A 9,340-nucleotide genomic window follows, 5' to 3' on the forward strand; every position below is an offset into this window, starting at 1 on the left:
TAGCGATCTCTCTTGTTTTTATTTACTTGCGCACCGGCCATACATTGGTTTTACATTATCCACCACTTTTTTGGTGGCCGCAAATTAAACCGAATAGGATTATATTTTTAGATTATCATTGGGAATGAGTTAGAATTAATTTAATAACAATCTAATAGTAAAATTTACTGGAGCAAATGAATGTAAATATGATTGCGAAAAATTAACGACACTGATCAAATATAATTCTGCTGCAAAGTGCTCAAGTGCATAATAAACATTTGCAGGACACTCTAGGAAGTCGACAAAAACAATACATATATATATGGGGATATACTGTCCGCTTGCTTAAAAATGTCTTTCATGGCTCCATATTTCAGATCTTAAACACCGCACTTGAAAACACCGAATTTAAATTATCTCAAAATCAAAGAATCCAAATTAACATTACAATTAAAATACGGCGGGTTGCTAATGAAATTATGTATTTTTTTTTTCTAAAATTATTAAAATTAGAGAATATCTCGAACTCAATTTGATAAAATATTTACTAAAATAAGTAGCTACGAAGGGGCATTAGTGGTAAACACATTAACAAGCTGTTAGCTTAGTACAACATTTGAATTTGAAAATGGCGCACTATCAGAATGACTATCGATGTATGCATTACCACGAAAGTTACTGCACTACATGTAGAAAATACAATCTCCTTGAAAATCCCAAATAAATAATAATCTCATAAATAGTTTATAAATTACAAGACTTTTTATGAAACTCGCATTTTAGAACATCTATGAATCGGGTATTGATTTTGGCTTCCTATTTTATATATATTTTCATGTAGCTTTTAAACAGTCGTATATAAATAGATCTGTCAAAACAATGAAGAAACATGTTAATATTAAAGGCCCCAAGATACAAAAAATTCGCAATTCCTCAATCAATCGCTGCGAACTCACTTGCGCGCAAAGCTGTTCAATAATGTTTTATTCATAAAGTCTTGCTGAAATTCTCTGTAGCAAATATCATTTAGCTAGATTTCAATCTTTTGTATTTTTCAAAAAAGTCATTTAGAATGTGACACAAAACAGTTTCGGTTCATGAAATAGGACTTATCAGCGACTTTGACATATTTAATTGTTATTAATGGCTAATATTACATACCTTTAACAAGAACGTAGATCGAACTTGATATAATCGTCTGATTGACTGAGATGGCATTGGAAAAGTAAAAAAAACCAGGAAGCAATTTAAGGTATCATTTTTTAAAAAAAAAGTTGTTACCCTACGTTGGACGTAACGAATCCTTACGTTTTGCTCATTTAACGCCCCTCGAAGTGTGACCAGTCCGCGTAATGAATAGGTATTTCATTGATATCTGCTTACAGCCACATTTGACTAAACACTAAATATAAATAATAGTTTGTGACTCAGAATTTAGGCTTCAGGAGCTACGCAAAGCTTTATTTCCTCTTCATCAAAGCTGTAATGTTGATGTAAATCCAGGAGAAATCGTTTACAGCTATATCTGAACACATTCTGGGAGCAGCTGCGAATAAGCAGACAAAGGTGTGAACGAGTGTGTAACAGCCGTGTATACTTGTGTGGGCGCCGAGGAAACTACAAACAAGAGCCAAAGCGATGGTGGGAATTATCGATGAGGTGCAGCTTTTTTATCCCCTAGGAACCCGCATCAAAATTGGGGACAACTACGGCACAGTGCGTTATGTGGGAGAGGTGAGCCGTTGGCTGGTTTGGCTTCCGCAGGCATAAGACTTAATCCCAACCTGCTATCCGTATTTTTAGGTGAGCGGCCATATGGGTAGCTGGCTGGGAATAGAATGGGACGACGGACTGCGTGGCAAACACAACGGCATCGTGGACGGCAAGCGCTACTTTCAGACGCAGACACCCACGGGAGGCAGCTTCATCCGACCGGGAAAGGTAGGGCCGTGTGCCACCCTGGAGGACGCTGCTCGGGAGCGGTACCTAAACTACGACTCGAGCAACGTCGACGAGTCTCTTATCCGGGAAGCTCAGGCCAGCCTGCAGGCGTCGCTTTTTGAAGTCGTGGGCATGGACAAGATCGCTCGCAAGCAAAGCAAGTTCGAGCAACTGGAGGAGGTGAGTGTAGACCAGACGCCGGTAAACGCTGCCGGTTACCTGAAGGAGTTGACACACCTCACAACGTTGAACGTAAGCCATACCTTAATCTGGAATTGGGAGATCGTGGCCAGCATAGCGCAACAGCTACCCTCCTTAACCAACCTGAACCTGAGGTAAGTAAAAATAAGTAAAATGTGCCACTTTAATTGCCAAACCTTTTAGCTCCAACCGATTGGTCCTGCCCACGTCATCCCAAATCACTGAGCTTGAGCCCTCATTTCGGCAGCTCAAACGCATCAACCTTCGCAGTTGTGGCTTTTCCGACTGGAAGGATGTAATGCACACAGCGCTTCTCTGGCCAAATATTTTGTCACTGGGCTTACAGGAGAATTCACTCGGCCAGCTAGCAGAAGTCGATCGAACAAAGATATTTAAGCAGCTACATGAACTCGACTTACACCGCACGAACATTATGGATTTTGACCAGGTGACAAAGTTGGGCAACCTCACGACTTTGCGCTTACTGAATATCATGGAGAATGGTATCGAGGAGATAAAACTTCCCGACTGTGATTCACAAGAAAAGCTTAATATTTTTGTCTCGCTGGAGCAGCTGAACCTGCTTCACAATCCCATTTGGAATGAGGTAGGGCAGCGTTTTTTTGGCACTAAAAAATTTACTGTCATAATGTTATCCTCGCAGGCTGATGCGTTTAACGAGCTGGACAAGCTGCCACAGCTGAAACGCCTGAGTAAGACTCCGCACTTAAAGTCAAACTTTGATGAAATGTTCTCCAAAGCTGTAGCTAGCATAGCCAGCCTGCAGTTCATTAATAAAGCCGAGGTGACAGCGGAACAGAGACGTGGAGCCGAGTACGATATTTGGAAAAAGTATGCTCTAGATTGGATGCAGGCGACGCAAGGGGGGACAGATTCCTTACGGGAGTTTTGCCGAAGACATCGCACCTACCCCCTGCTGGTTAAAAGTAAGCTACTATCTGCCTTGGACATTCCAAAATTATTTAATATATATGTTTACAGAGTACGGTTCCCCGGCAGACTTTGTACCGCGTAGTCAAGCGAAGCAGTCGAATTTGATTAATGTTTCCATAAGACATCAGCTGACGGGCGAAACCTGGGAGAAGAAAGTCCCGCGAATGATTACTGTGCAGACGCTGCAGGGATTGGTTATGAAGCGATTCCGGTTAAGCGGTGACGTCCCGCAGCTTTGCTACGTTGATGCGTTGCATCCGGATCTTGTGGTACCATTGGATAACAATGCTAAAACACTGGACTTTTATTCTGTACAGGAGCATGATACAGTTTTGGTTCAATAGCGGCCAGTATAATAGCACGGACTTTGCACCATTCTCCGTATTTAGATGTATTACAGTTTTAGACAAATGAAAATCAAAAATTCTTGTTCGATTTTACTTCTGTCTCCCTCTGTTTTAAAGTGCAAATGTTATGTTAAGGTACTAATAAGTTGAACATTTCACTAAGCAATTCCACTCAGATATTTATACTGTTTTGCTTTTCAAAAAAGAAAACACGTTATTTAACCAGATAATTAAAAAAGCTTTTTTGCTATTATTGTGGGACATAACGATGTTATCAGCTGTATTAAAGTTGAAGTAAATGTGTATTGGATTGGAAATCAACAAAAATACCGGCCGACGGCCATGGCAAGTTCGACAAGCGAAGCTACTGATCCTTGTCGAGAACATATATATTTTAATATCTTAAAAGCGGCGGGCGCAGAAACGTTATCTTTTCAATTTATGAAGCCATGCTAATAATGTGGGACATTTTTCTTTAGCGACCTCAACAGTCCGATAACTTCCTTACTCGTATAGTAAAAGGTAACTATAATTGTAGAGAAGCGCAACCTTGTTGTCGAACAGTTGCTCCTACTAGTTGAGCAACAGGTAGCTAGTTTTCTCTGATGTTTATTACTTTCCTCTGGATTCTATAATCAGCAATAATTTATGAAGAATGTAAATTCAACAGCAATTCTCAGTTTCCAAAAATATTTTCCCTAATGTAATAAATCGCTAAAATTTGCATAATTCGGCTCCAGCAACTGTCGCCTGGCATTATCATTAATAGAGTCGGACTTAATTGTTGACAAAGTTAAAGTTGCTCATAAAACAGAAGGAACCGCCCCCACGAAAAAGTAAGGCATGTTTACGACTTGCAGACAATACATTATTAATGAGTGTGTCGGCGGGTGGACTGCGTGAAATATCTGCCCGGATGGGGAAAGGTGCTCTGTACGTCGCTTCCTTGCGTTGCATGACGCACTTGGCAAGTGCACTTAAACGAATAAAACAAGAGAGAACGCTATAGTCGACTATCAGATACCCGTAACTCGGCTAGTACGAGTGCACACGAGGAAGATCGATTTTCTTTTTGACATAGCGATGGAAATTGGCAAGAAAAATAATAAACTGCTATCTTTGAGAGATATAGATTGATAATAAAGGTCTAAATTGGTGACTAAATTAAAAAAAGGAGTGTTCGTAAGCCAAGAGATAAAATTTATGTTATGACAACAGGAAAAGACAATTTTCGTGCGATAAATATCCATCTATCTGGGGTTTCAAATACTTTGTTTTATTCTGGGTTTGTCCACGCTAAAGGCTTTTTTAAATTTTTATCTCTTTAATTTTTTAGTCTGCTCTCATGTTCCTTTTCCCCAACCAAAAAATCGAGAACGATGTCATCTTAACCAACGGATATTGAGATCACTTTCGTTTCGAAATCAAGAACGTTTGAAACTACTAGGATTACTTTCCACGCCATAAAGATAACATTCCCGATAACATTCAATACACTCGAAACACGTTACTTTTTAATGTAAATGGGTATACTAGATTCGTTGTAAAGTATATGTTTTGTTGATCAGAATTACTAGCCGAGTAGATCCGGTCAATTCCGTCCGTCCGTTAGAGCGCCACTATTTCAGGAACTATAAAAGCTTTAAAGTTATGATTTAATATGCAAATTCTAGGTACATAAATGCAACACAAGTTGTTTTGAAAAATAAATGTTAGAAATTCTCGTTCACACTCCCACTATGGCTCAGAAATTTAAAATTTCGAGTTTTAATGCTTAAATTCAACTTACAAAATGTTTTATAGAAATTGGCAGAGCAAATAACAAAATAAAAAAACAATATAAAAAGTAAAATTATATTTTTTAATACAAATTGGGAAATCATAAAATGAAGTAATAAAAACAGTTTAAAACATTTTTCGAATGTTGCATCACTAGAATATGCATTCTTAATTTCAACTTTCATTGGATCTACGGAACTAATACTATACCTATAAATACTACAACATAAAATTATGTTATGTTTATTTAATAATGACTTGTCTGACAAAAAGACCAAATAAATGTGGAAACAAGGAGCGGCTGAGAATTAAACAACTGCATACGGATTAAACTCAAATTAGTTGCCAAATTAGATTTATTTAATATCCGCCAAATTCTTATTTGTGGCCAAAGTCGTGAATTCGAAATGACAAACCCAATTTCGTTGTCTAATTTTCCTCCTGCACAACCATCATCAACGGTAATTTAATTCCGATGAGTTTAAAATGTGTCAATTACATATGGGAAATTACGTTTTGTGCTCAATTGTGCCATGAAGGCCCATAAGGTTTCACTGCCCATGGGCTTGTAAGCTGTGCAAATGTTTATTTCTGCGATTCAGGTCAAAACATTTGACCAGGTTGCATCTGGTCAAATAGATCTCGAGCAAAGCGGGCACCTATAAATTAACGATCAATCCGAAAGCTTGCGAACTTTAACTCGCAACCATGGATATCTCAGTGCTGTGGCTCTACCTGGTCCTTGTTTCCGGCCTGTTCATCTTCTTGGTGCCCACTGTAGAGTCCACCTTGCTTCTGTGGGCATGCTTATACCGGCTGGAGATTTGTCCCTTTAAGACCACCACCACTACATCAGGATAATGAAAATACTATATTTAACTCCCGACTATTCCAACGGTCAATAAAAAGAAAATCAAAAATATTTTGAACCTTCTAAAACATCTTGGTCGGAGTCCGCTGTTTTCACAAGCAGCCATTGCTGACTTCAAAAAGATACATACATCATCCTCCGAAAACTAAATCCAGTCCTCGGCCTTTCCTATCCCCTTTGCGGTATGCTTGGCCGGTTGAGTAAGTAAGAGCCAAAGTTATCAGGCAAGTGTGAAGTTTGTCATTAGTTACTGGCACTAATTAGGTGTAAAGCTCGTTCGGCGGCTTTTATTTTTGCGGCTGTCAGTACGTGTCCTGGTTTGGTAATTCCAAAGTGAAACTTCCGCTGAGATCACGTCGTTTCGGGTCATTTAAGCGGGTTTCCGTGGAAGTATTCCTGCCTCGCAGTGTGCGGTCGGATTCAATGTGTTGACTTCGTTATATCTCAATTAGTCAAAGAGAACTCAGACAAACTTCACGCTCCGGTTTTTACCTGTTCAGGGAAATTAAGTTGTAGGTGGGCGAAAAAAAAACGAAATAAATACACGTTAAAAGAGCGAAATAAGATAAACATTTTTGCAGGCACTGATAATAACAATAACTTAAGGATTGCAGCAAGTTTGTTAATCGCAAAGTAATTCATTACAGTACAGAGCTATCATGACTTCATAATAATATAAAATTACCGCTCTGGTATTAATTATTTATATATTTTTAGCTATATATATCTATAGTCTAGAATGTAAAAGTGGTATGTGGAGCTTGAGATGATTTTTAAATGCAGAGGTCTTTATAAGAGTCATGATACAGAGTTTTAAGTCTCCTAGATTAAAGTCGTTAAATCAGAGTGTAAAACGGTTAAAATTTAAATACGGTGAGTTTTTTAAATTGTTAGAACTGACATATGTAAAAATGTTGAGTAATTCAGACCTAGTATTTACCAGATGAAATCTGTTCTGCCGCTATGAAAGTAGCCGCTGAAAATAAACCTTCACAATGCTTATTGCTTGTCGTTCGATTCCTAACAATTCAGTCTCCACTCATTGTGGTAATGCAGAATTAAATTTACAAAACGCTAAACATCCCAGGCCATTTCCTTAATACCTTAATAAAAAAGGAGCCAAAAAGGTGCCTACTGTTCATAGCAGAGTAATGAAATACACATTCCCATTTTGATTGTCTTTCAGTTGGCATTTAATTAGAACCGAGCGAGGCATTACAAAATGCATTCAACCATGGTTGGGAAACAATGCTTATGCGAATTGGCAGGTGGGCGAAGTAACATTCGGTCACACGAACTCAGCTCAACGGACGCACAAAGGATAACAATTTTGGGGTTAACAGAAATGGAATTTGAACCACCGCAAAGGGAATTTCCTGGAAAGAGCAAGCAAAACAGGGTTCAAAATTGTCATTTGGCGGCTAAGCGGACATAGATACATAAATACCAAATTGCCAATAAAACCGACGTTAATTTAAAGCTGCGGTACATTTAAAATTGTTAAAGCATGCCAACCTAAATATCCGAGACACTATTTTTCGCTTTGGGTTGGACAGACGGGGACATGACCAGATCGACTTGGCTAATGATCATGATCAAGAATATATATACTTTATAGAGTATATAGATTCGTATTAAGCGAATCTGATTCTCCCTTTAGTCATACGAGCAACGGGAATAGTTATGATATCATATCCCTTGAAGGCATTCGGTTAAAAGTGCGGGTTTGCTTTGCGTAAAAAGTTAGCCTGCATTTAAATGAACTTTCACTTGCCATTTGATTTTCCATCACGAATGTTCACGAACCATCCCTTTCGGTGTTCCAAGTTCACGGAGGATAAACGCATTCCGTTTTCCAATTTCGGGGTGACAATAGAAGCAAATCGATGTAAAGTCAACTTTAAGTGTTTGAAAAGGTGTAAAAATCGAAGTGTGTACTAGCGGCTTGCTTAGAGGCGCCACAATGTTGCAAGCTGTCGTCGCCAAGTCGTGTCAAAGTTTCCGCCGCCCTTTCCAAACGACTTTTTGCCTGTGTCGCCAGCCAGTGGCAGCCTGGGGGAGGGATGGTAAACTTCGGGATGAACTTACACGTGTTTAAGCACAGGAGAATGGGCAGCGGATGCCGGGGGAGGGTGCTCCACTCGCCCTCCGAGTCGTATTACACTACCCCGGTTGGTAATTCAAATTTACCGAGCGCAAACAGCAGGGAGATTGCAATTAATTAAATATCACTCATACGTCAGGTAGTCCAGCATGTTCGACTGGGAGCGTGGGCAGTCCGTAAGATGGCCGAAATATCGCGTGGAACACGTAGGCTCACTGTTCGAATGCGTAATGGGATTAAAGGTGCCACGTGGGCGATTTCCAATGTAGGAACGGAATTTTAAACAGTAATCCACAATTGATTTAGTTTCGACAGACGAGATTGACCTTGACTAAGCCAGTTTAAGCTCAATAAAATGACTACGACCGAGAAAAACATGTCTTTTTTGTCAACGAAATTGAAAAGTTAGTTATATTTTAGTAAATATATTTTTTAATGCATAGTCGTATTTATCGGGCGCGGCAAGGGGCAACAAAAAAATGCACTCTATCATCCAGATGATGTGGTGTTGAACGGACAGAGGGGTGACTTCAACAGGCACGCAAGCAGGATGAAGCAACCATCTGCTGTGGGAGACAGGAAGGCCATGAGAATGGCCAAGACCACCAAGTAGAAACACACCGTTGTGGCAATCATCTTCGCTGATCTTGACTTCGAACTCAAGGGTCGGGAGATGGCCTTCCTCCTTTTATACTGGTCCCAATGAAGCACCATGAGGTCGTAATGCAGCTGTCTAATAGTAAACAAATATAAGTTGTTGATCTTTACCTGATCAATGTTTTCTATACCAGATTGTACATATTTGTAACGCTGTTCTTAATTAAACTTCTTACATAAGTATTGAGATGTCGATTTTCATTGGCTTTCATTGAGTGCATTATATAGTCTTTTTGCTCTTAAATGTTATGCAGAGTTGTAGCTCTTAAACTCTACGAACTAGCACCTACCTGACCATAAAACCATAAAATAAGCAAAAAATGGAGTAATGTAAAAAACAAGGCCTAGGCATCTATTTAAGAAGATGTCTTACTTTGGCTATTTTGAAAGGGTTCTGACAGCCATCGCACCCAACGAGGTGTGTTAAACATAAGTCAAAATAGCTTCTATAAATAAAATAAATTATAAGCAGAGGCCACGCGTGCACTGACAAATTATTCGTGG

General features: G+C 39.2%; 3 protein-coding genes and 1 non-coding gene across 6 annotated transcripts, besides 4 other annotated features; 2 read left to right on the forward strand and 2 right to left on the reverse strand.

The window, feature by feature from the left end:
- Positions 1–14: part of a mobile genetic element that runs on past the window's edge.
- Positions 15–27: 13 nt separating this feature from the next.
- Positions 28–86: a mobile genetic element.
- A 1,138-nt stretch (positions 87–1,224) lies between these two features.
- On the forward strand, positions 1,225–3,657 carry Tbce (Tubulin-binding cofactor E). Of its 2 annotated transcripts, NM_136353.2 has the most exons (6): positions 1,225–1,342; positions 1,402–1,716; positions 1,786–2,258; positions 2,308–2,731; positions 2,789–3,071; positions 3,127–3,657. In NM_136353.2, exons 2-6 carry the CDS (start codon positions 1,621–1,623, stop codon positions 3,420–3,422), a joined length of 1,572 nt encoding a protein of 523 aa, NP_610197.2. In that variant the 5' UTR covers positions 1,225–1,342; positions 1,402–1,620; the 3' UTR covers positions 3,423–3,657. The 2 variants fall into 2 exon arrangements, with proteins under 2 accessions (NP_610197.2, NP_995747.1); NM_206025.2 differs by lacking the exon at positions 1,225–1,342 and having other exon boundaries at positions 1,348–1,716.
- Positions 3,658–4,417: 760 nt separating this feature from the next.
- Positions 4,418–4,473: a mobile genetic element.
- Positions 4,474–4,985: 512 nt separating this feature from the next.
- Positions 4,986–5,092: a mobile genetic element.
- Positions 5,093–5,862: 770 nt separating this feature from the next.
- On the reverse strand, positions 5,863–6,431 carry asRNA:CR44130 (antisense RNA:CR44130). The gene has a single exon (NR_073837.1).
- On the forward strand, positions 5,888–6,085 carry CG34211 (uncharacterized protein). The gene has a single exon (NM_001103725.3). It carries the CDS (start codon positions 5,913–5,915, stop codon positions 6,063–6,065), a length of 153 nt encoding a protein of 50 aa, NP_001097195.1. The 5' UTR covers positions 5,888–5,912; the 3' UTR covers positions 6,066–6,085.
- Positions 6,432–8,566: 2,135 nt separating the features above from the next.
- Positions 8,567–8,979, reverse strand: CG34212 (uncharacterized protein). Of its 2 annotated transcripts, NM_001201937.2 has the most exons (2): positions 8,968–8,979; positions 8,567–8,912 (listed from the first exon to the last, which is right to left on the reverse strand). In NM_001201937.2, the coding sequence occupies exon 2, from the start codon at positions 8,813–8,815 to the stop codon at positions 8,669–8,671; it is 147 nt and encodes a 48-aa protein (NP_001188866.1). In that variant the 5' UTR covers positions 8,816–8,912; positions 8,968–8,979; the 3' UTR covers positions 8,567–8,668. The 2 variants fall into 2 exon arrangements, with proteins under 2 accessions (NP_001188866.1, NP_001097196.1); NM_001103726.3 differs by lacking the exon at positions 8,968–8,979 and having other exon boundaries at positions 8,567–8,840.
- Between the last annotated feature and the right edge of the window lie 361 nt (positions 8,980–9,340).

This window comes from Drosophila melanogaster, chromosome 2R, assembly GCF_000001215.4.
Source record: "Drosophila melanogaster chromosome 2R".
Classification (NCBI taxonomy): domain Eukaryota; kingdom Metazoa; phylum Arthropoda; class Insecta; order Diptera; family Drosophilidae; genus Drosophila; species Drosophila melanogaster.